General features: G+C 42.5%; 1 protein-coding gene and 1 long non-coding RNA gene across 3 annotated transcripts in view; both read left to right on the top strand.

Annotated features, from left to right (window-relative positions):
• The window catches only part of ANKRD27 (ankyrin repeat domain 27), a 70,202-nt gene that overhangs the window by 40,289 nt on the left and 3,144 nt on the right, over positions 1-26,769 (top strand). For both annotated transcript variants that reach the window (XM_078380349.1, XM_078380350.1), the window contains exons 17-26: positions 986-1,078; positions 4,221-4,418; positions 4,931-4,990; positions 5,117-5,245; positions 13,586-13,630; positions 20,594-20,716; positions 22,527-22,724; positions 24,252-24,371; positions 25,433-25,594; positions 26,251-26,344. In XM_078380349.1, coding sequence (XP_078236475.1) covers positions 986-1,078; positions 4,221-4,418; positions 4,931-4,990; positions 5,117-5,245; positions 13,586-13,630; positions 20,594-20,716; positions 22,527-22,724; positions 24,252-24,371; positions 25,433-25,594; positions 26,251-26,344 — 1,222 coding nt within the window. The remainder of the gene's footprint in view (positions 1-985; positions 1,079-4,220; positions 4,419-4,930; positions 4,991-5,116; positions 5,246-13,585; positions 13,631-20,593; positions 20,717-22,526; positions 22,725-24,251; positions 24,372-25,432; positions 25,595-26,250; positions 26,345-26,769) is intronic.
• LOC144584356 (uncharacterized) lies at positions 6,555-13,291 on the top strand. Its single transcript, XR_013538551.1, has 2 exons — positions 6,555-7,290; positions 12,673-13,291. It is a non-coding gene; the product is annotated as an uncharacterized LOC144584356 (long non-coding RNA).

Raw genomic sequence — 26,769 nt, 5'->3', positions numbered from 1 at the left:
ATCAACCTAGACCTGTTTTTAAAATACATGATTGGAGACCAGGATGCGTGGGGGGAGGGCTGTGGTCCTTGCAGAGGGATAGAATCCGGCTGTTCCAGGTTCCCTCTCCTCACCCACCCCCGTCCAGGCTACAGGAGGGTAAGGGAAAAGAATCCTTTCTGTTATCTGTATTCATTCCTGATGTGTGCTTGTTAATCTCAGAGAGATAAGTGATTAACTCTGTAAAATACTGTATTATTTTAAGATTGTTAGCCACCTAGAGTGGTCCTCGCTTGACCAGATAGGCGGGATATAAATAAAATAAAATAAAATAAAATAAAATAAAATAAAATTAAATTAAATTAAATTAAATAAATAAATAAATAAATAAATAAATAAATAAATAAATAAATAAATAAATAAATAAATAAATAAATAAATAAATAAATAAATAAATAAATAAAATGGGAATCTGAGAGAATGGAAGACCCTTTAAATTTTCTATAAGTTTTATGTTACATGCACATGGTACTCCAAAAGGTAACAGATAAGGGAGTAATTTGGTTGCTGGAAATGTTCCATATCAGTTACTTTTTTAAAAACTCTTTGAAATCCAGCCTCCACCATAAAGAGTCTCTCAGTCAGATTGACATCATGCATTCATGTAGCTTGAAGCTGCTTGTTTTGTTTTGCAGAGTCAAACACTAATCTTGCTTGGATCTTTCCATACTGCAGTTTCTAGTGGCTGATCTAATAGCTGAATAGCTTGGCAATAACTCTGAACAGGTTTTAACTACTGGAGAATAAGAAGCTTTTATATAGGTCAGGCATCTGGTCAAAATGGTAGCAAAAGGTGATCTGTTATTTGCTGACTTTCAAGCAAAGATGTGGATTAGAGATTTAATTTGGTTTAACCACTTGAATGAGCCACAGTAGTTTTCTTCCTTCCCTTTCTTTTAGAAACAGTCCCTCCCAGAAAACCATTTACTGCCTTTTTCTTTTTCAGCTCCTCCTATTGCACTATAAGGCTAGGAATGAAGTACAAGACAATAATGGCAACACGGCATTGCATTTAGCTTGCACTTACGGCCATGAGGATGTAAGTAGTTTGCAGCAAATTTAACAAGCATTTGTCATGTGGATGAGCTGCATTAGAATCACTAAATTCTCAGCTATTGGGGATGAGGAGAGGGATGGGAAGCAAACTGTGTATCTTTTAGCATTATGTTTTCAAAACTCTCTTTGCAGCCTTGATAACTAGAAATGTAAGCTGGTTGCCATAGGACTTCACAGGGAAAAAAATCTATCAAAGTGTTTGTGTATTGTAGTTGTCAGAGTGTTGGACCTGGGGTTAAAAGAGAGCCAGATTCTGATGCCCATTGGGCCATGAAACTCATTGGTAGACCTTGGACCAGTCACTAAACCTCGGCCTGATCTACCTCACAGGCTTGTTGTATAAAAATTGGGAGGGCCATGTGACCACCTTGAGCTCTGTTGGGGAAGGATGACCCTTCAGCCCAGCTCCTGTTCACTGGGCTGGGTGTGCAAAACAGAACACAGCGTGCATCTTAGTAATAGAACAATAAAACTTTATTGCTTTTGAAACCAAAGAGACACTAGCACACTAGCCCTGCCCCCTGTGAGCATACCCTGCACCATCCACACATGCATGCGAGTGCCCCCCACCCCTGCAAGCGCACCCGCACCATCCACCAATGTGTCCAAGTGCACCCAGCCCTCCACAAGTGCACCCTGCGCCATCTGCACATGCATGCAAGTGCACCCCAGTCCCCCCCGCAAGCGCAGGAGTGCCCCACCTCCCTGCGCATGGACCCCACACCCCCTGCAGGTCAGAAAAGGTTGGGGACCACTGCTCTATCCCACTCTCTTATAATATGGAGATGTCAAGGTCAAAAGTATGATAATCGAAAAATGCCCTCAGAACTCTATAGAGCTTTTATTACATGCCTTGGTAGTTTGAGTCTGTGATGTTCCATCACTGCTAACATTTATCCCTGAAAGGGTTGAATACCAGTGTGAGTCAAATAATCATGATTTTCACATTAAAGTTCATCTTGGTATCAAGGTATATGTCATTTGCTTGCTACTGCCTGGTTCACTGGAAATGTCATGGTGCAGAGATAAATCAGTCTGGTCTTCTGGCTGGCTTGCGAAAAATGAGGCTTCTAGCCTGATCCATCTCTCTTCAGAAGATGTTTTCACTCATGTTAACGGAGAAAAATGACTCCAGGCAACATTAACTTGTCTTCTACAAGTGTTATTCATCTGCATTGCCTCTGTGTTCCATAAGCATAAAGATACTTCAAAATTGTTGAAAACATGTAACTTTGGTATTTTAAAGTAATAATAAGGATAGAAATACATTTCATAGCTTTTTAGCATACTTGAACATACATAGAAAACATTAAATTTTCTACCCGATCACCCAGCTGTCGACCAGTCAAAATCTATTGAGGAAAATCCATGATTTCTCTGTGTTGGCTCTATGCCACTGTCTTTGCAGCTGCTATTATCTTTTTTCCTCCCCTTAGTTTCTTGGCTCAGCTTGGCGAGGCTTTGTTGTGGCACAGCTGGCTTCATGCTGACTCTGTGCTGCTGGCTGCTTGCTTACATTACACCAGCCCTTTTATAGACCTGGATGTTTGTACATTCTTTATCTTTGGTTTATATATTCTTACCAAGCTTGAACATTCTTCTAGTAGAAGGCTAATGCAAAATCTCATAGGCTGTCCTACCCAGGCAAAATTTTTGTGATTAAAAGAAACAAAACATCCTCTTTTATCTGTCCTAAGGTAGCAGACTCAATGCATTTTCTTATACTGTACAGTCTTTTTTGGTAGCAAACATCATGCATTCTCTATGCGAGCAGCAACAACTGTGGACTAAACTGACTTTTCCATAGGCTCTGCTATTCACACAGATTTTTGGACGTTCAGTATATTGCTACTTAAATTGTTTCTATTTTCTATTTTCAAGGCTACATCTCTTTATCCTGAGTAACCACTACAAGGCAGTTCATTGTTGTTCAAACGTCCATAATGTAATTACGATTCACATTTCCAGGGTTACAATTCTTAAAACCTTTAGTTACATAATACATTATTTATACAGAATTCAAACTGTGACAGTCCTCCCCCACCCCCTGTCAGATGAGTATGAGAAAGTTTTGTTTGTAGGGTTTTCTCCATTGCTCCACAGTTCAATTTTGGCCAATTGACAGAAAAGAACATGAATTAATTGTGTGGTCAGTGCTTCAGTTACGTGATTTTTATTTATTTAATTGATATGCCATCGATACTACCCAAAGGTCTTTGGGCGGCTTACAACAATTTAAACACAGTAAAAAAGATAAAAAGATAAAACAGTTAAAATATTTTTAGAACTCTCGCAACCCACCATTCTTCAGTACCAGTGCATATTACTTTTTAGTCCCCCAAATTATTTTCTCCAAATTCTGCACATGATATTATTTCATAGGATGTGCAGATTAAGAACACGCTCAGTAGCAGAGCATTACCTTTACATATCAAAGGCCCTAGGTTAAGTACTTGGTGTTTTTAGGGCTGGCTGGGTAGGTCGCCACCAGAAAGCCACTGCTGTAATGAGTTCCACAGGGTTGTGTGGAACATTTTGCCCACCATGTGTTTTGGACTTTAGCTTCCATCAGCCTCACCTGATGTGGTCAGTGGTAAAGGACTATGGGAGTTGGTGAAACCTAAAACATCGCAAGGGCCAACGTTTTCTCCACCATGTTGCAGGCCAGTGGTTCTTGATAGGATTTGTGAGAACAGTGACTAAGAGTTCCTTCTCCTTCGGTTCTGATATCCTATATTGACCCAATGTGCCATCATGGATTATCCATCTTTGACCTTCTGGTATGCAGGTAGTAATTTTGGTGATGCTGTTTCTCTTAATCCCCTTTTCTCCTGTTTGCTAGTAATACTCTACAGTACATAATAAACATGGTAACAGAATGTCTCTAAAGAGGCCAATGTCCTTCTTAGAAACAACAGGCATTTTGTTCCCATCATGGTAGGAACCATCATGTCTGTTTTTGATCAGTGGGGATGTAAGATCTCAAGGGCAGTGCTGACAATTCTGTGCTTTCTAAATCGGGGATAGAAAGCAATTTCTGTTGTTTCTATTTCCATGGCTTGAGTATGAACTCTTCACACAGCTTTCTGTGTTTTTGTTTTTTTGTTTCTGTTTCAACTGTCTAGTGTGTCAAGGCCTTAGTCTATTATGACATCCATTCCTGTAAATTAGACATTGGGAACGAAAAAGGGGACGCGCCGCTTCACATAGCTGCCCGCTGGGGTTACCAAGGGATCATAGAAGTCCTGCTGCAAAATGGAGCCAGCCCGCATATTGAAAACCGAATGAAGGAGACTCCGGTGCAATGTGCATTAAACTCCACGGTACTTTTTAGTAAACTATTCTTTGATAGCTTTTAAAAGATGGACATCTTCTTTGGTTTCTAATGGCTGTTTGATTGCAAAGAAGGGATGATACAGCCATGGACTTTGAAAAGGAAAAACAATTTCCAGTGGCTTTTGACAGAGGACTGCCCTTGTTTTGCTCCTAGGATGTGGTGTCCATGTAGCGTGCATTTAATTCTGTGATACTCTTTGTTTTATGGCTCTTTGGAGGATTTAAAAAAGAATTTCCCTTGGATTATTTTTAACCAGCGCTTAATCATTAAGAAGATAGAAAGCCAAGCTCCCCGAAATATAAATTTGCATTTGTTTGGGGTGATGTAAGGTCAGCTTTAAAATTCACAAAATACAAAATAAATGCTGCAGATGGGATGTTCTCAAATCTGCCATTGTCTGTCATGTCCTGTGTGTGACTGTCCTGTTGCCTTCTGATCCGCAAGTGTCCCGAGAGGCAGATTTGCAGTCCTCTCATGAATCTTTAATCTTTTCTGCAGATTCTGTCTTTAATGGAGCTGAACTACCTCACCTTCGAAAAAGGCCAGGGTGCTTCTCAGGTAATCCAAGTCCCCTCGTTGCAAAGCCCTTCCTGACTGTAAAAGATGCTCATCTGACGAACTGCTGTGGTCACAGTGATGCTGCCAGCTCTTCCTTCTTTTTCCTTTCTTTGCTGCTTCCTTCAGTCCTTAACTCGATCTCCTCAGGGTGGTGAGGACACCCTCAGCCAAGTGTCGTGTGCCTCCACTTTGTCATCAGCAACAACGGCAACAGCAGGTGCAGGACAAGAAGAAACTAAAACAAATTATAAAGAGGTAAGCTGATGAATCCCTGAGAACCAACAGCACAGTAGAAATCCAAAGTGTCAAAGCTATTCCTGGTTTCCTCAATATCCCTTTCAAAAGTAAATTGTGCTTTTCTTGCAGCCTTCCAAGAACGTGATCTTCCGCTTCTAATATTAAAAAAGAAATGTGGGAAGGCCCTCTTGGAGCTGAGAAGAAGCCTTTATGTGGCCTCTATAACAACAGAACGTGATCTCATCCAGTGATGCTGATCATCAGAGATTCAGGGTAGTGGTAATAGCAGCCGAAAAACAAGAAGCAGTGCTTCTCACCTGTGTGCATAAGCGCATGCATGCTATCAGCTTATATCATTTGGTTATTTCAGGCTGAAATCCTTTGGCGTCAGTTGCAAGGTGCCTCCAAGATGATAAAAGACCAATCTCCCTTTGGTCTGTCTTTTTTAACCTTATTTTTCATCTGTAAATATAAATTATTGCCTGGATAGTTCAGTGAGTTAGGTATCTGGCTGCAGAGCCACAACTTGGGAGTTTGATTCCCCCCCCCCCCCCGCCGCCCCTCTGCATTCCAGAAGAGCCAACTTGTGTGGCCTTGGACAAACGGCATAGTCCCAGGAGACCCACCAGACGAAGGGAGTGGTAAACCACTTCTAAGCACTTCTTACTTAGGCTGAACCCGGACAAGACGGAAGTTCTGAGGGCAGACGCTCTTGGGGTTGGTGGCCTGGGTGGCTCTCTCATATTTGGGGGGGGTGATCCTGGCTGCTAAGAGTGGGGTTCGCAGCCTGGGGGTACACCTGGCCCCGATGCTCACCATGGAAACCCAGGTGGCGTCGGTAGTTCGCACTACCTTTTTCCACCTTTGGCGGATTGCCCGGCTGCGACCCTACCTTGACATGGGGGCGCTCACTACCTTGGTACATGGCTCGTAATCTCAAGATTAGACCACTGTAACACGTTCTACGTGGGGCTGCCTTTGAGGCTGATGCGGAAACTTCAAGTGGTGCAGAATGCAGCGGCCAGATTCCTTAGTGGAGTGAGAAAATACCAACATATTCCACATTGAATTCAAAGTTCTAATGCTTACCTATAAGGCCCTAAATGGTTTAGGACCTCAGTACTTGGCGGAGCGCCACCAAGATCTACTCGGATCACCCGCATGAGTCAGGAGGTGAGGATGAGGAGCCTGACGCCGAGGAAGGCCCGGAGGGTAAAGACTCGAAGACGGGCCTTCTCGGCGGTGGCTCCTCACCTTTGGAACAACCTTCCTCCGGAGATTCGCGAGGCCCCTATGCTGGGTACTTTCACATGCCAGCTGAAAACATGGATGTACATCCAGGCCTTCCCTCCTGTCAACCACTGATTTCTTTTGCTTTGCTATTTATTATTTATTTATTGCTGCACTATTTGTTATTGTTGTGTGCTAATGTTTTTGTGTTTTTTAAATTGTTTTGATATTCTGTAAGCCGCCCAGAGTGGTAGAATATATCAGATGGGCAGGATATAAATTGAACAAACAAACAAACAAACAAACAAACAAATAGAGAGAGAGAGAGAGAGAGAGAGAGAGAGAGAGAGAGAGAGATACTTAGAAAACTCTGGAAAGGGTTGCCATAAGTTAGAAATGACATGACAGCATACATGTATAAATTGGTGTATGCAAATTTTTTTGCCATTAATTGTCTGTTTTTTGCCCTTCTTTTTGGTGGTGTTTAAATGGGTTTCCTTCTAAAACATCACCAGTAACAGAGACTTTAGAAAGAATAGGGGATAAACCCTCAGAGCCGGATAGCTGCCTTCATGTGGATGGAGTCTAACCAATTGTTATTGTTTTATAAATAAACAGTAATGTGTGTTACTGTTACAAACTGAGAATTGCTTTTTCTGTTTTGCTTGTTCTTTTCTTAAAGGGACAAACTTGTGCCTTGCAGAGATTGAAGCTGTGGTTCAAGTCAGGGAAGACAGATTACCAGCAGCTTAGACCTGGTAGCCCCTGAGGTTTATAGCCTCATTCTTTAATCCAATGTTACTTTGTGGCCATTTGCCTGTGATTTATTGTAGGTTGTGGGGATTTTGTAGTCTAAAGTTCCATCTTGTGGCTATTAAGGGATACATCACTGGTGTTTAGCATAATCAAGCTACTGTAGTATAAAGATGCATTGTTCTATGATTCTCTCTCTGCGCAGGCGTGGAATGCCTTAAGACTGATAACCACACGACGCCTCTATGGCCAAATTCTTATCTTATGCTAATTTTGCTTGTTTTGCGTGCTTAATAAAAACGTCTGGGGGGAAGAAGGTAGCCATCTTAATCTTAATCTTCTTCTTCTTCTCTACCGGTACCTGAATACTAACAAGATAAAGTCTGCAGTGTCTTCATTTATCAGAGATCTCTCCCTGGTTTTCATGCAACTGCTGCTTGGCTGGCTTCCAAGCAGGGTTCCCTGGGGATTTTCCCCACATTTTGGTGCCCTGTGTGAGGCAAGAAGCACGGGACAAGCTGAGCAACGCAACAGCGCGACAATTCACACTGCCCTCGCCCGGCAAGGGTTCCAGACGTCACACATCCGCAAGGATCCCGGGTGAGTGTTGAATTTGTCAAGTTAGACACCTAGCCTCCTGGCAACATGGGGAGCTTTGTATCTAATCTTCAGGAAGTACAGGACCTCCACTTCTTATTAAAAAGGAATGGTCACACGACCACACGCACAGAAGTGGAAGATTTAGTTCATACTATTCGGGATGTATGTCCCTGGATCCCCGAAGAAGGGACACTGGACCTCAAGGAATGGTCTAAAATAGGCAGCTGTTTACAGGGACATCCAAGAGTTACAGCAAAAGTGCTTTCTACATGCTGCAAAGTGCGTACCAGCCTTCAAGGCTTGGCACCACCACGGAACATTCTTTTCGACCAAGAATTTGAAAATAATCTGTTCAAACAACTCCCTCAAATTTTGCCTCCCCTTCCTCTCACACCAGCCCCCTCGGTTCCACTGCTGGACTCTCTGTCTCATTCTGCGCAGCCAACCGAGCCTCAGCCTGGGAACACCTCAGCATTGTCTCCCAGTCCTGCCGTTCATCAGGCAACTGAGAACAAAATTTCTAACTGTCCTTTAATGGATACAATGGGTGCTGCTTTAGAAACTGCTTATCCTGGCATTCAGGGAACACAAGCACAGGCACAGGGAGATGCCGCGGCAGTTTCTCAAAGTTCTGAACTGCTCCCATATCAAGGCGTCCGCGAACTGCAACGCAGTCTCAAGGACAAACAGACACAGACTCTCCCGGAATCCTCATCCGCCCAATGGCCGGCCCCTAGTGACTGGAGTAGGGGTCTCCTTCCACCAGCAGAAGGACTTATTTGCCTTCAAGGATGGCAAGATTTAGCAACTAAGCAAGCAGAAATTAATGCTGTTGGTTCTGTACGTCAGCCAATTATTATGGGAGAAGGTATATTCGCTTCTGCTGTTCAAGTCCGTCTCATGGACGCAGTTCTCAGTCAGCCAAGGTCACATGGGAAATGGGACCCAGGGAAATGGGACCCAGGGCCGCCCCCAGGCCAAGAGAGAATAATAGGGGATCTGCAGGATTCATGTGATGTCACGGGCTGGTATACAAAGGAAGCTTTACAAGCATGCCATGTGTCTTGTGAGAAATCAGAAGGGGAGGAGGAAGAAAATGTAAGGGGGGTAGCCCAACAGGAGGCCTGTTTTGAACTGCCACAATGGGTCTATGTTTCTAAAGCTAAATGTGCCGCTATTCCTCAAGGCTACACTGTTCTGGTTTTTACATGCGCTGATTTTGTTTGTCTCAGCTTGAATGTTGTGCCAGGATTGATAACTCGCATGGCAAACATTCAGGTTTGGGGAAAAATCCTACTCAGCTGGACAGTCATAGCTGAGAAAGATTGCCCCCCCACCTGGCCAGTAAGAGAGAAAAATGCGTATGGGGTGGGAGGAGGTGAGCCAACTCCTTAAAGCGCTTCCCCCATCACCTTCCAATCTGGAGAAAGCATTGTTACTCTCAAGCCACTTGTAACATACTGGACACTATGTTCCATGTTCTTTCTAGAACTACAAATTCTATCACACCTTGCATTGCTTAGCAGTTTCCTGAATATCTCAGCGTGATGGAACCTATAATCTCATCCATGGATTTAGTGCAGCCTGCTAGGACATAAAGTCTGTATTGTTTTCTGTGCCTCTGGAAGTAACAAATTCAAGGTCCACACCTGGCGCTATGCCCAGACTTAGTTCTCTTCTTATCAGCGATTCTGGGCGTTCTGCCAAGAGAATGCCATTGTGTTCGGACAGTCTAAATGGAGAATCATTTGGCAACCTACAGTCTTCTTGCGGACGGGTTTTTGTGCAGCACAGAAAAATCAACAGACTGGGCATAAACTTTTGCATCTATACCTTTGAGATATCAATTGGGCACGTCAGTTTTGGTATTGTCTACAAATGATCTCTCACCGTTGTTCTCTGCACTCCCTGGTCGTTCTTCACCTGTTATTGTTATTGTGGTAACTCCAGCTGACATCATCCTTCTCACTGCATCAATGAAGGCTTCTTACAGCTGATCTCTCAGCAACTTCGACTGCAAGCTGTGGATCGCCTGTCTACTGAGAGCATTCCTATTTCAAGTCCAATCTTAGCTACGCCATGGCTGTCAATTGCAGTTCTCTACACCCCTGACAAGGATAGGATCACAATTGTTGAATGGATGCACTTGCCACACACTCCCTTGAACTTGTACTCCTGTGTTAAAGCAGTTGCAGATTTGTTTTGCCAAGGCATCGTTCCAGATGTTGCCACAATTGTCAGGGATGTATTAACTCTATTTTTCTTTTCTGCAGGGTGATGCTGAACTCTCCAAAAGACAAGTGCCTGCTTTCCTGTATTTTTTATCACTTAACCACTTGTTTTTCCACAGACGCTTTTTTCAGATGGTTTGCCTTTCCAAGGTGTTGCCACGTGGCAGCGTTTGAACTTTTTTCTAATGATGAGTTTAACTTTGTTGTAGACACACGTTTATAAGCTTTTTAGGCATTTGCTTTTTTTTAATATCTGTCTCCTTCCATAGATAAGGATTTGTTTTCACTGTTTTCCTGACTTTGTTACTTTAAAGCAGAACAGCATTCTGTTCCATCGCCCATATATGTTCCCACCCTCATCTTCTTGGATTTTTTACTGAAGGGAATGCTGTCGCTGATTCAGCTTTCAAGCAGAATTCATGTGCTTTAGTCTTTTTTCTGATCCTATTTGCTTCTCATGACATGTTTCATTACTCTGTAAATATGTTTCACAGAATGTTTTCTATCCCAATGACTCAGGCAAGAGACATTGTAGTTGACACGTGGATGTCACACAAGTGCAGGTTTTTGCCTAAATTACATTTGACTGTGGATACATTTTTTGGGTTTATTTGGCATCTCCTCTTCATGGAGAGACTGCAAGACAAGGTATTCAACATTACATTTGGAACAATTGCTGTAATGGGCCATCCTAGGCCTGAAGACTGGACAATGGACCTGTCTATATATCATCTGCCTTTCAAGAATTTTATGTTCAATGGGGACTCTCACTGAAGCATGAGATTCCTTTTAATTCCACAGGGCAAGCAATTGTGGAAAGAGCACACTTAACGCTTAAATTTCTTTTGCAGAAGCAAACCTCAGGCAGAGGGGTTTCTGGGTCAGATTGTTCCTATGGTTGTTGCAAAAGTTCTGTATACTTTAAATTTTCTGCTTTTTCCTCATTAACAGGGTTCACAACCCAAGTTAAAGTTCATTTCAGGGCAGAAGAGCAACTTCCTCGACCACCTGAGTGGTAAGGGATCAGTTCTCTTGATCACCTGGGACAAGGATGCTGCAGTCGCACTGGACAAAGGCGCTGTTTGGATCCTGGCAAGATGGTGTGGATCTCTGCCATCCGACTCCTAGGACTGCTTGAACTGTTCTTGGTTCCACGTCTTTCTGCTCCGGACAATCAAGGCAATTCTTCGGTGCAACATGCTCAGTATATATTTGATGTTCATGGACAGAATGCTTCTCTTTTATATGAATCATGAGCTCACTGCCTGGTCTTATTGATGATCCAACCTTAATTCTTGCCTCTTTGCAAAGTATTTCAGAACATGGTCAATCTGAACTTCTTTTCCATGCTGTTCCTCCTACTTCTAATATTTCAAAGGTTCAATTTACGCACCACATCTGAGCTTTGTGTTTCTGTTGTATTCATGCAGGGAACTGGAATGCCAAGGTTCCAGGTTTCACTTGATCTGGACAATGTTTTAAAAGAATGCCTCCCTTAATCCCAATGGCCTAGAACATTCCACATTGGGATGAAAATATAGTGGGCACCCAAATCTTATTACAGGTGCGCTCACATTCATATCCAGGCATTCTTGCACAAGAACAGGCATAACATTTTGGGTCTGACTTGTCGCCTGGAAGAAAAGCAGTTAATGCTACTACAAGAATCATGGTAGATCTGCAGAGTGAAATACTGTAGATCAGTTAAAGCAGCTTTCAGTTAAAGCATCGCTAATTGCTTGCACATACTCATACAGGCTTTTATACTGTAATAGATACTCAAAGTATTATTTGCTTCCATAACTTGCAGCTTTCAATTGAGCATATATTAGTTGATTTGAGTGATACCATTATTACCAATAATATTAACACTTCCCTATGGGATGGCTTTGCATACTACTAATGCATGGTATTATTTTACTGAAAATTTGTATTTGCCTTATGCTTGTTTTAATGAATGTATTCCTTCATTAATTAATGTTTTCACTAAGTGATATCAAACATCTGTACAATCAATGTCTTTATCTGCTACGCAATTGTATCAATTCTAATATCATGTGTTCCTTTCTAGAGTAGGTGATTTTTATGGTGAGGCTGATGCACGATATACAGGTTGAGATGACATGGCTGTTGCCCTCCATCAATGAAGAGCTTCCATGGACTCAGAAACCATCAGGAGTCTTACTGACAGCAACTTGCTCATCCAAAATGAAATATAAATGGAGGGAATGTGGGGATTTTGTAGTCTAAAGTTCCATCTTGTGGCTATTAAGGGATACATCACTGGTGTTTAGCATAATCAAGCTACTGTAGTATAAAGATGCATTGTTCTATGATTCTCTCTCTGCGCAGGCGTGGAATGCCTTAAGACTGATAACCACACGACGCCTCTATGGCCAAATTCTTATCTTATGCTAATTTTGCTTGTTTTGCGTGCTTAATAAAAACGTCTGGGGGGAAGAAGGTAGCCATCTTAATCTTAATCTTCTTCTTCTTCTCTACCGGTACCTGAATACTAACAAGATAAAGTCTGCAGTGTCTTCATTTATCAGAGATCTCTCCCTGGTTTTCATGCAACTGCTGCTTGGCTGGCTTCCAAGCAGGGTTCCCTGGGGATTTTCCCCACAGTAGGTGCTCCTTCCTGACTAAGAAAATGCTTTGTTGCTACACTGTGTTGCCCTTCTTAATGAATTAAGCCACAACCACCAGCTCCAGATCTGCTCTTCTGTTTCAAGCCAAGGATTGCCTGTGAATTTAGATGGGTATTTGTACAGGAGAATATTAGTCTGCTATGAAGATAACATTCATTTTGTGGGAGGATATTCCAAAGGAGGGGCCACTGCTGAGAAAGCCCGGTCCCTTGTCGATATTTAAAGGGCTAACAAGTGTCAGCAGTCACAGGTGAGAGCCGGGAAAGATGGACCAAAGAACTTGGAAGAAGATGTTCAGACAGGTACCAAGGTCCCAAACCATTTAGAGCTTTCTATGATAGTATCAAGACCTTGAACCTGGCATGGAAACGGACCGGTAACCAGTGCAAGTGGACCAGAGTTGGGATGATATGATTGAATTTCCTCCCCCCAGCAATCAATCTGGCTGCTGCATTCTGGACCTCCTGAAGCTTCTGTAGCAGCTTATGGACAGTCCTGTGTGATTTCTATTTATTTTATCTATCTATTTATTTATTTATTCAATTTTTTTTGCTCCTCTCTAGACTATGTCTACTCGGGGCGGCTTACATCGATAAAAACACATCATGCATAAAATCACAAAAAATACAATTATAGCAGTTAAATTCCAAACGAGATATTTTTGGTGCAGGTTTGGAATCCTTGCACCCTCTCCTGTGTCAAAAAAACCCACACCATGTTTATGGAAATATAGTATATTAGGGTCAAGTGTGCTGGCCTAGTCCTCTCCTAGGCACACTCACTTTCCATGAGTAGGGAGGTGTTTCATATAAAAGAACACATAATCTTCCACCAAATGATACTATAGCATAGTCAAAATGCTTTTTGTTTTGTTTTGTTTTGTTTTCTTATAGGTAGACAAACTTTTAAGAGCAGTTGCTGATGGAGACTTGGAAATGGTAAGATCTTCCGTATGCTCTGTATTACTACTTTGAAACTTTGCAGATGGCTTTGACAATCACTTATATTGAAGGGTATGGTCTGGTAGACTTTTCTAGTACTGTGTAATTTTTTAAAAGGCCAGAAAAGACAAAGGTGGCCACACTGATTCGTAGTAATAAAGTAGAAAACTATAACCCATGGGTAGGCAGTACCTTCATTAGGATCAGCTGTATAATAATCATATGCTGTCAAGTCACTCATGACTTATGATAACCCTTTGGACGGTTTTCTAGATACATTTACAAAATATAAAAGCTTTGGAGTTTTCCAGATGCCTTTATTGGGCTAGATTAGGGAGGAGGGATATTTATGTCTTTCTGGGTGCATTTTTAATTGATCCTAATAAAGCTACTGCCCACTTAAATATTTGGAGTTTCAGATATGAACACACAGGTGTTAAATATAGTCAGGTGGAGGTGTGAGAGGATCTAGAATTCAGCTTTATCCCTTGGTGACGCACGCCTGGATCATGTTGCTTCATCCATCAGTCGTCTTGGGTGTCAGGGAGCAGAATGCCTGCTGCTGAATTAGGTCACAGGTGCTGCCCTTCCAAAGAGCCATGAGATTCCCTGACCACATTACCTTGATAGTTGTGATGCTGTATCTTTAGGAAGGGCTGAATGGGGTCCTGAATGAGGCTGGAGGCCTTGATAGTAATTTTTGCAAAGATATTAATTTTTGGCCTTCCATGTATTTTGGGCTGTAATTCATACCATCTCTTACCGCTGGCTATAATGAATGTGCCTGATGGAAGCGGAGGCCAAAAATCTGAAGAGCCAAAGTTTTCCTGCCTGATGCAAGACAGTGGTGCTATTTGTATCACAGAATGCTATCGAGCCTTCCCAAACTTGGTATCTTCCAGATGTGCTGAATTCTAGCTTCCTTCATTCCCAGCTAACCCAGCTACTACATTTAAAGGGTCCCAGGTTGGGGACCGCAGGGATAGCACATGGGGTCAGATGCCAAAGAGGAGACCGGGTCTGTCTTACCTTCATTGTTGGGGAAAAAGATAGAGCAAACAGAGAATGCAGCCAAGTGCTCTTGAATGTCCCCGCTCCATTTCTGAGGCCCAGGACACTTTCTAATGCAATTCGAAATCAAATATGGAAGTTCTGTAAAATTGAAAGGGGGTGCCATGTGTGAAAACCTGTAAAAGATGATGTAATAATGCTCTTGTTGTCTTTAGTTGCTTGTGTCCAGGAACAAAAAGAAATTAATAAAAAGTGGTCCAGTCACAGAAACTTGAAGTTTTCATTATTCTGTAGTAATAGTATATGCTCTGAAAAAGAAGTCATGACAATTTTTAATGCAATCCAAAAATGCATTTTTTAAAAAATAAAAGGCTTACAAAAATGAAAAGCAATTGAGCATGCTTTGATTTTTAATATATTACCTTTCACTGAGCCATATCAACTTGGCTGTTCTCATCCTATAATTTGCATTATTTACTGTCTCCTGTGATGACTAAGAAACCGCTGTAGCAATTTCATTATTTTCTTCAGGAGGCTTTTAAAATTGTGACACGAAACAGTTGATGGGAAGCAAAATTATAGCACTGTATGTTTGATGGGTGGATACTTTCCTTTAAAAAAAAGAGAAGGCTGCAAACTCCAATTTCTGTGATCAGACAACATGACAAGTTACACCCAAAGAAGCCTAGATATATGGCAGTCTGATAATAGGAACTGAAAAATGAGAATCAGAGATTGTGGTTTACAGAAAGCTTTGAAGCCATGGGTTCTGTGAATTATCGGCTGGCATGGTGTCTGAACTGAAAAAGTGCAGTTTTACCTGTTGTTGCGCCTCTGGAAATCATTGTACTGTACTTCAGAGTCAGAAGTGCTGAATGGATGGAAAATGAAATCAGAGATGTTGGTCCAAAGCATGGCCAGTCTCCCCTGTTGTATGCTTGGAAGTACCAGCCATGATTTGGCATGATATATAAATGAGACCCGTAGAGTGCCCTGTTCACGGGGGGTTGGCCTGCTGCCAAGATCCATACTTTGGAACACTGCTGAGAAGTTCTGAGACCTCACATTTTGTCCTTGAGATCCAGCTCTCTCAATCAGAAGAGATCTCTGGTCCTTGTCTTTGTTTGGAGTTCCCAGCTAAAAGTTACTCAGCAAAGTCTAGGTTGTTTTGAAACTTTTTATAAATTGTAAAGCATGTTGCAAGCAGACTTGGAATTGTTGAATTCTGTATCTAGGAGCTATGTGGGGAATAGAAAATATATGTCCAATCTGTGTGCTTTAGACAAGAAAATGGAAAATCTGCCTTAAGAAAATACAGTGGTCAGTAGACCTTATGTGTATTGATTATTTTGCATGCTTTATTCTGAACTTAGTAATAAGAGATAGCTGAGGAGGATTTATGCATCCATGTCCATTAGATATCTGACTCAGCCACCACTGAAATTTAATCAGAAATGGCCCACAGACTTTGAAATTTTGCTTTGACATCAAAAGACCAAGAAGCTCTCTGATTTGGTGGAAGTTAATTACTGCACCCAGTTCCACATTTGTTTGTTTGTTTGTTTTTGCCACTTTGCTGTCTTGGATAAAACAGTTGTTTTAGATAAAAACAGCAGATTTAAAAACACAGATAAAATAACAGATTTTAAAAACACTATAAAGACATTTAAAAGTCTGTTAAAAACCAGCGTTTCTAAGATAACCTACTGGTTAAGAGAATGCCTGAAGATTAAGGTTCTTTGCCTGATGATGGAAAGATAAGATAGAAAGAGGGCCAACCTGGCTTCTCAAGGCAGTGCATTCCAAAGCCTGGGAGCAGCTACTGTAGTATAAAGGCCTTCTCTTGTGTCGTCACCAAATGAGCTTGGGAAAGTGATGGAACCAAGAGAAGGGCCTCCATAGAAGATCTTAAAAGCTGAGAAGGTTTATATGGCATGATACAATGCTTCAAATACCCTGGAACATGCTCTCTATAAGTAACGCCAGTCAGCGATTTGGCTGCAACATTTTGAACCAGCTGAGGTTTCTGAACATTCTTGAAAGGCAGCCCCATATGTGCATTGCAGTAATCCAAATGGGATATAACTAATCTATGTGTCACTGTGGCGAGATCAGACATCTCAAGGAATGGGCATAGCTGGTGCACTAGCTTTAACTGCAAATCAGCTCTTGGTCACCCCTGAAACCAGTGTATCCAAGCTCAGGGTTAAGTCCAGGCGGCAGACTTGACTTTTCAGAGGGAGCGTAACTCCATTCAGTAGAGGCTGAATCCATCTCTCCTGATTTGCCTTGTGACTGACTAGGAGCACCTCTGCTTGTGTGCATTAAACTGGTGAGTTGAATGGACAGTCCAATTCAGAAGGAGGCATTTTCATGAAATTGACACTGATAGGTTCTTAGCGTTCATACAGCAAAGAGGGCTTGGCGTGCAGTCCCCTAATCATCCTTGTTGTTGAAATGTAAGAGTTTGTACACAGTGATTCAAGTGTAGTATAAAAAACCAGATGGATCACGAATGGTATTCCCCTTGTGTGTGTCAGCAGTTCAAATAATATTTATATGGTCATGGTAAAACTTTTTTAAACATTTACTACATGACATACAGTAGGATACTCATATGCTGCGCATTACATCTATCTATCTATCTATCTATCTATCTATCTATCTATCTATCTATCTATCTATCTATCTATCTATCTATCTATCTATCTATCTATCTATCTATCTATCTATCTATCTATCTCCCTCCCTCCCTCCCTCCCTCCCTCCCTCCCTCCCTCCCTCCCTCATGGTAAAAGGGAAAAATCCAGAAAAATTATTTTCATGTGTATTGCTGGAACTGGTCACTAGAGGGTACCAGAGACCATGCTACTTTATGTATTCTTTACTTAGAAGTATTCGTAGCATCCTGAAGCTGAGGCTCCAATACGACCAACATGAATTTGACCCAACTCTGGGAGGCAGTGGAAGACATGAGGGCCTGTCGTGCTCTGGTCCATGGGGTCATGAAGAGTTGGACACGACTTAATGAGTAAACAACAACAAATTCATAGCATGGTCTCTAGCTCCCTCTAGTAGTCAGTTCTGGTAACACAGTATTTTCAGACGGTGGATAAGTGAAACTGCAGATACTGATCCTGTGGATAGGGAGGTCCTACTATATGTAAAATAAACTAATAGTGCTTGGAACATTTGGCTTGGTACAGATTAATGCTTGACAGACTTAATAATGGTTTCCTAACATTTTCTTAATCAGACATAGTAACAGACCAGCAGACTCCTAACAGACAATATCTATCAAAGCAAAAAGCAAAGCGTGCTGCTTCTAATGCTTACTAATGACTACTTCTAAACTACTTCCAACATACAAACAACTGAATAATAACAGTATCTTTTTATCTGTTTGGCAATTAACTCGCTTAACATCTATTGGCTAACACCAGACATAATCTGATTGGTTAAATAAATTCCAAGGTGTCAATTATGTAACTCGATCATACAGTACTTGTATATACATATATGATGGATTACGCTTACAATATTTCAACACCTTTTGCCCTCCTCTGAACCTGTTCCAGTTTGTTTGCATAATTCTTGCCCCCTAGATTTTGGATGATACCGTTTCCCCAAAAACAAGACCTAACCTGAAAATAAACCCTAGTATGATTTTTCAGGATGCTCATAATATAAGCCCTACCCCCCAAAATAAGCCCCAGTTGAGTGAAACCCCACCCTCCACCCTTGTGCCACAACCAGAAAATGACATGACTGTAAAATAAAACATCCCCTGAGAATAAGCCCTAATGTGGTTTTTGGAGAAAAAATAAATATAAGACTCTGTCTTATTTTCGGGGAAACACAGTAGTTCCTCTTATACAGTGGTGCCTCGCATAACGGGCGCCCCGTTTAACGATGAATCCGCATAGTGACGATGTTTTCTATGGGGGAAAATCACTTTGCGATGATCGGTAAGCTGTTTCGCTTACCGATTATCGCATAACGATGTTTTTCCCCCAGCTGATCGGCGGTTTCAAAATGGCTGCTGGGTAAAACAGGGACGGATTCCTTGCTTACTGGGCACCCAAAATGGCCGCTGTATAGAGGATTTTCGCTTAAAAGGTAAGTTTTAAGCCCATAGGAACGCATTGAAGGGGTTTCAGTGCATTCCTATGGGCTTTTAAAATCCGCATAGCGACGAATCCGTATAGCAACGATTTTTGCTGCACGGATTATCGTCGCTATGCGGGGCACCACTGTACTTTACTATTTCCCGTACTGGGGAAGGCTTGGGGTTTGGAAAGATTGCCTCCCTTGCCTGTTTCACACAGTACCACCCCCTGCTCAATGTAGGATTCCAAATTAAAGTAGATCTGACAAATGGTGGTCCAATTTTCTCTTGCATGGCATGGCCTCCAAGACTGCGGGGGGGGGAATGCCTGTTTTGTTGAGGATTGTTTTGGCCTTGGGGGGCAATGTAGAAATAATTCCTGGGGGCTGGTTGCTGCCTGCAGGCTGCACTTGGCCCGTCCAGCCCCCCATGCAAAGTCTTGATCAGCCATAGGGCTCATTTTATACCCCTTTCCTTTCTGTTCTAAAGCAACCACCATGGAAGAATTAAAATGTCTTGGAACAAACATAACAAATGTTAAAGAGGGATAGCAGATGGAGCTAACAAAATGCTTTTTCCAGAGAGGGACACAATAGTAATTGTCCACATTTGGCTAGAAAAGAAAGATTGTGTCTACCTCGCTTTGTGTTCGGATAGATTGCTGCTAGAAGTTGCATTGTAAATAAATAAATAAAATAAATATAAATAAATAAAATATTGTCCTGACCAGAAAGCCTAATCCAGCGTGCTTCCGAAAAGACACCTCTGAAGGCCACTGGTCAAAAGATATTTGTGCAGCAGCCATTCCAGCTTTTTTCTTCTTTAAAGGTTGTTTTTGTTTTGTTTTGTTTGTGGAAGAAGAAAAGACAAGAAGGTGGTGCTGGTGAGATGTAGGAAGGTTACAAACAAAGGGTAACAACATCTTATTGTTTCCTCTTCGGCTTCCCAGCATCATCTGTTAGATCAAGCCTTTAAATTCAGAGCCCACATTGCTGTGGATGATGGGAGCAGCAGCCCATTAGATGTGAAGGGTGCTGGGGAAGGCTGATCTATTCCCATACCTTGGGAGATTTACACTGGCCGAAAGAAAGCAGACATAGATTTGTAGGCCGATTAAGTAGATGAATAAACCACTAAATCAGCATTATTATTTTTTTGTTCTTTTAATTTTAAAAATGATAATAGAAGCAGGTGACAGCTGATGAAGCGTGTCAGCATTTTCTGGCACAAAGGCCTGTTTTTAATCCTCAGCAATCCAGGCTAAAAGGATTTGAGAGGACTCGTGTGAGGGGGGGGCACAAAAGAGCCGCAATTAAGCGGGAGGAAGTCATTTCTCATTTACTTCACAGTTTTGAGGCAAACGGTGAAGCAGCAAAAATCTTTAACTTGTTCTTGATTTTATTTGATTGATCGGAAATGAAGGGTCACAAACACGCTTTGTCAGTCTCCTGTTGCCTCTTGTTTCACTCACTGATATCTTATGTGATCTGAGGAGGGGCGAGAATGAAAGGCTAAATCCTGGTTCCTGCTGAGGTGATTCCTGTCTGTCTCAGCTCAACTACTTCACAGTGCTGGTTGTAGAGAGGTACACATTTTGAAGATGCCTAGAAAGTATCCTCTCACATAGAAAACTAGATTTCTAGGAGGAGCCCCATCTTTTCCTTGACTTTCTAGTTTTCCATGTACTGTACATGAATGTGATGTTTTGTGAGGAAGTATTCTATTTATATGAGGAGTGTTGTCTCAAGACAGAGTTACTGCCCCGGGGAGCATAAAACCTAGGAGCCAGAGTACAAAAAAAAAGGCTGGTTCTTCTCTCTTTTCTCTCCTGCCCCCCCCAGGTGCGTTATCTTTTGGAATGGGTGGAGGATGATCTCGAGGAACCTGAAGACACAGGCCAGGTAGAGGGAGTGGAGTTTTGCCATCCCTTGTGCCAGTGTTCCAGTTGTGGCCCTGCACAAAAGGTGGGTCTGTTCCCCTCCCTGCTCTTCCTCCCGAGTCCCCTGCTGTTCCCCTCTGTTTTAAGGACGTGGTGTGTACGCCACCCAGCCGGACACGGCACCTTCGCCACTCCTCTCGGGCTTCAGATCCCTTCGGGTGAGGATGGCAGTAACATTGAACGGCTCAAGAAGCAGCTGGCCTCTTTAGGCAGAATGGAGCCGGGGGGGGCGGGGGGGAGGACGGGCCCCATCGCGCTGTGCTTTTTCCTTCAGGCAGCCAAAGGTCTCGGCCCGGCTCTCCAGTGTCTGTCAGCCCAACCTGTCGCCCTCCGCTTGCAGCAGCCCTGCCGTTAATCCTGTGGAGCTCTTAAAAACGGGCCCTGTTCTTAAACAGAGTTTATGACCCCAGAAGCGGCTGTTCTGGCTAATTGGGCTGTGGCAAGGATTGGGCCCTCGTGGTGGCAGGGCTGGGAAGCTCCTTCCACTGCTTAAAGGGGCAGGGGGGGCGCTTAAAAACTTTGCACTTGAGGGGGGAGCCCCAGCTAGATCTGGCCTTTTATTGCCCTCCGCTTCAGAGGCGTTTTTGATCACACAGCCAAATAAGAGTTCTGTGCTGCCTCTTTCTCCCGCTCATTATTAAGCATTATTTTTAATAATGTGATTGTGATTTTTACATAGTAAGGGGTTTAAGGTTACATGAGGCGTTTCATGTTTCCTATGCCTAGGAATTTTAGGCTTTTAATAGCAATACGGCTACAGCCTCTTCTTCCTTTTGTAGTCTTGCTACAGCAAATACCACAGCAATACAGTGCTTCTTTTTCTTCTTCATGGTGGTGGTGGTGGTGAGGAGGAGGAGGAGGAGGAGGAGGAGGAAGATGGATTGAAACCAGAATAAATGAGTTCTGCTGAGCCTGCAGTCCTATACACACTGACTTGGGATTTAAGTTCCCATTGAATTTACATGGATAGAATAGGGGAAACAGCCATTAAAAACCCAGTACTTTCTTAATTCTGATGGTAACAGTTAATCAAGAATTACTCCAGGCAAGTACAGTGTCGCAGTATAGACTCAGCATTATGGCAACAGGAATAAGATGGAACTTGCTTCTTTTCTTTTTGCAGTAGGAAGAAAAGATGGTGCAACAAACATCATTAGTCTGTCAGTCAGCAATCCCCATCGCTTCCCATTGCTCAGTTGGGTTTTTCATTTCTTAGTGGACCAGCTTTCAGTTGCATTTCAGAATGGTCTGTGGTTTCTACAGTTTAAGCAACTGCTTCTCTCTTCTAAGACAGCAGGCAAGATGAGGTTAAATTGAATTTTAGTTATAATTGGAGCAGGACCTTTAAAATGAATGACACTTGTTAGCCAACCATGATGTACACTCCTTTGATTTCAGTGGGTCTACTCTACTGAACACTAAAATCCAATTGAATACTATGGCTGAAAAATCCTGTTGCTTAGTGTAGTAAATTGTGGTAGAGTAGGACCATTGAATCAGTGGATATCTGGTGAACTTCTCCAGAAGTTCCATTGATTTACAATTCTAACTGTGATTTCTTATACCGAAGTCACAATTGGACCAGGCCCATTTTAATCAGTGGGACTTATGGAGGAGTTTACTCACCAAATCCCCATTGATTCAGTGGGCCTGGTCTATGCCATTTACTACACTAAGCAATAGGATTTTGGCAAGTGTGTTTGTACCAGCATGCCTTGTACTAGTAGCTATTGGAGGAGATTTGCCTCCTTTTCTCTCTCCACTGAATGGGAGGTGAGTCACTTGAGGAGGCAGTCCTGGATTTCCTTTGGATTGGCATTTATTTATTTTCACAGAAATTATTTACGTTGCCCAAAAAGGGCCTCGGAGTGAATGTCACAAACCAAGATGGCCAGACGCCACTCCACGTTGCTGCACTCCATGGTCACGCTGACTTGGTCTCTCTTTTAATCAAACATGGGGCCAGTCCTGAGGCGAAAGATGCGAACTGCACAGTGCCTCTTCACCTGGCTTGCCAGAATGGCCACGTTGAGGTAAGTGGTTTCTCCTTATCACCTTTGATACCTTAAGGCAATGAAATATGATTGGCAGCTGAGCAAATATATGTTTGACCAGGCTTTAGGTAAGAGAATAATTGAGGTGTACAGATAGCCTGGGTAAGGTGTCAGTTTGGGGAGGCCTCATTGCAGGCCGTGGAGGAGTGAACAAGCTCTTTCACCCTGCTTCGTCCCGATTCAGGCCACAGCTTGGGGAGTTGACCTTGTTGCCTGCAGTCCCTACCATTCCTCAAGCAGCGTGGTCAGCGGGAGGGCTTCTCGGTAGGTTGTGATTACAGCAGGGGCTACTTGCATGGGATTTGGGGATGAGATGTGTCCATGTGGACTATGAGCAGCTTCCAGCTGTACTGGAGGGGGGGGGAGTCTGGTGTTGGGAGTTGAAAATATGTGATGTTTCCAAGCTTTTGTCCTCATACTGGACCACTTAAGATCGGAGGTGGAAATTTTACAGCTTAAAAGAGAATGTGTTGTGTTACTCATTATTTCTCAGAGCCATGTTTGTGCAAGTTTTAGAAGAGACAGCCATGTTAGTCTGTGCTATCATGTCAGACAAAACGAAAACAAAGAAGACAAAAACGTTGTGGTACCTTAAAGATGTTGAGGATTTGCCTATTGGCATCTGCAGCAGATAGCTAGAAAGCGCTGCTGCTACACAGTGAAAACAAGATCTCCTACATGGAAAAAATTCATAAGTTAACATGCTAGTGTTAATCTGCCATATACATATTCTTCAGTGTGCAAATTGCTTAAAGTGTATTCTACACACAGACCTCTGAAAACTTAGAGAACCTGAAAGGAATCCCTTTCTCTATCATTATATTGTGTGGCTTTTTCAGAGTCCTGCTATCGAATTGTAGCCTTTGTTGAGAGACTGAGCACCTAGGAGGTTTGTTTCAAGAGCTCTATTCAGTTGTTGCATCGGCTGGTTTCATCCAGCACATGAGGAAAGAGCTTGTAGCCCCTCTCTTTCTGCTTGTAGGAAGAGATGTATTGGTAGACAAGAGTTCCTGCATGTTTCCAAATAATGTGTTGGAGAAAGGCTGGGCAAGTGGTACCTAAATAGCCTTTTCTCTGCTTAAGGCAAGCGTGGGGGACTTGAGCTCCTCCTGCAATCAAATCCAAGCTTCATGGGGTCCCAGCCTTTGGCACTTTGATAGGGCCATTTCCCAGGTTTTCTATGGGAATGTTCCCATTCTAAAATATGAAAACATCTGCCTTGAAATTTACATATTGGCAGTAAGGCCATTAAGCTAAAAGAGGGTGGTATTTTTCATCCCCCCTGCACTGCATCCATCACAGGAATTAAGCCCTGGAGGGTGTTTCTGACATTGAGTTGGGTGCTTGGCCTGAATTTCCTTACCTTTGGTATTTAGTCATATTACAGCCTCTATAGTAATACTTGAATCAGCAGTTATAAGACTAGTTTTTTCTCTCTAATCACTGGACAGCTGTTGACTCTGTTCAAGGCTAAAATGTTAGTGCCTGCTTTTCATTTTTCAACAGGTAGTAAAGTGTCTGATAGAGGCCAACGCTAAACAAAACAAAAAGGATATTTATGGAAATACTCCCTTGATGTATGCTTGCTTGAATGGGTATCAAGAGGTAGTGGCCTTCTTGTTACAGGTGAGGAATTTTCAAGTACACTTCATATTTACTATTTCTTTCCTTTTATTTTTCATGTTCAGTAATCACTGGATGGGAAGATTGGTCGATAACCTTGACAGAAAAAAGGGATTTTGTGCTGGACATTTTTCAAAATGAAAATTATGATAAAATTCAGATTGTTGTATCATGATTCCAGTATTTAAAGTTCAGAGTTAAGAGGGGCTAAGTTGTCATACAGAAAATGCAGGTAAATGTAACCTTACAGTGACATTTTGCTGCAAAAATTCCTTATATAAATTCATAGTTAGTTGCACTAGATCTCAGTTACAGATCAGTTAACTCACTTTGTAACATGAACACACGGTAATTAAAAAATTGCGAGATAAAGGAGGAAAGATACTTGTGCAGGAGTTGCATAACACAGCTTTAGTATTGCATACCGTAGGATTATGTAGCAGTCCTCACTACTATCATGGCACAAACAGCTATAGAGGTGCAAGAGCGTATTTGGATTTAAGCCGCATTCAGGAAAGAGCTGATCTGAAAGAGTGAGCAGAGACAGAGTTCTGGCCCCCATCCTGTTGCTTATTTTATTTATTTATTTATTTATTTGATTTGATTTATACCCCGCCTATCTGGACCACCGGACCACTCTAGGCGGTTATCTTCTTAGGGAGAGGGACTGTCTGGAGTTTCTGTTGCAGATGGAATTTCTTTACATAGTTGAGGATCTTGAAAATTCAGTGTTTCTGATTGCTTGGGGATGCTCCTGTTCTGACTTTCATTGGGGGACAGTGACAAGCAAGGGGCAGGCCCAGGACTCTCCTCCCCGTCTCCTTCCCTTGAGCTTTTGAAAGATATTTGAGAACCTGTGGTTTCATGTTACTGCAGGTTCTTAGCAGGAAAAGCTATCTTGCTTGCTTTCCCATGCCCCACCGATTAGCATAGCTCCTCAGGATAAATTGGTTAAAACTGGATCTTCCTCAGCTGCCAGTTATACTTTGCAGTTAGCTAGGTATTGGCTTCCTTCAGTATTGCTCTCTGCACATGCTTTATCCTTCCCTTCTCTCCTTTTCCAGCATGGGGCCTCGGTTAACCTTTCCAATAACCAGGGCAATACCTCCCTCCACAGAGCTGTGATCGGGAGCTACGAAGCTGTGGTTCAGCTGTTGCTGCAACACGGAGCATTGACCCACCTTAGGAACAACAGACAGTGCACGCCTCTGGACTATGCTGAGCCTGTAAGTGGCACGTTGGTTCCTTGGACTATCATATATGGGGTGGAGGAATATGGGTAGAGATTATGAACTGCTGAACCTTGACATGACCTTGGCAGTCAGTTGTGAAGGAGTGCACAGGAAGCTGCCTTGTTCTAAGCCAGGCCATTGGTTCAATTTAGTTTTTGTCCAGGCCAGATATTTTTCTGTCATGAGTTGTGTGCCAGTGGCAGGCACAGCAACGGTCAAAATCAAGAGAGGCCCACATCCTTCTTTCTCTCTCTCCTTCTCACACATTTTTCTTCTCCTGACCTAGAGGGCTGGTCGTGAAGACAAAAAATCATCCTTGAAGACATGAACTGATACTTGTACACACCTTTTGAAATTCAGCCAAGATAAAGTTATGCCAAGGGCTGGAATACACTCGCTGTTAACTGGCTCTCTAGGTTTTCAGGCAAGAGTCTTTTTAAACTGCCTTGGGACTATGACAGGCACTAATTCTGAGAACTCACACTTGCAAAGCATGTGCTCTGCGATTGTGTCACAGCCCTTCCACTCGCGTGTATTTAGGTCTCACAGATGTCTATGTGGGGTGACTGTTTCCAACATTAGCCTTAAAGTATAGTATATTCTAGCTAAACAGAGTTTACTTAATGAGAATAAATCCATTCCATTTAAAGAATTCAAGTATCCACGTGATATTACAAGCTGCAGCAGAAGAGGGAAGACAGACAGACTGCAAAGCTCACACAGCTGGGAAAATCAGGGAAAAAAGTGAGTGCTACCCTTTCATAAGTAAGAGCAAACTGAGAACAGCAAACAGGTAGAGCCTCAGTGGCTGGATAAATGAGGCAGCTCATTTGTTCCTGTGCCAAAAGAAATGTCACTGCTACCAATCATTGTTGCTTTCTGTTAGAATGCATTCGAGGTGGGTCCACTGGCCAGTTCCTAGCAGACCACTAAATTGTGGCTAGTTGCTGGGCATCTTGGAAATAATGCTGTACCTTGGAACCTATGCTGAATCCAGCAAGGCACTTTTTCTCTTATGCAAAAGAGAAGCCTTAGTTGATAATTTGGAAGGATTTAAATTACATAATTTATTCACTTGTATCTGTATATGGATGGAGCAATGGCTCTGAAGATGAAAAAGCAATCTTGGCTTTCAGAGAATGTGTGAACATTTCATAGCAGGTGTAATT

This window comes from Pogona vitticeps, chromosome 10 (assembly GCF_051106095.1).
Source record: "Pogona vitticeps strain Pit_001003342236 chromosome 10, PviZW2.1, whole genome shotgun sequence".
Lineage (NCBI taxonomy): Eukaryota > Metazoa > Chordata > Lepidosauria > Squamata > Agamidae > Pogona > Pogona vitticeps.
This window is presented reverse-complemented; position numbering and strand designations above follow the sequence as displayed.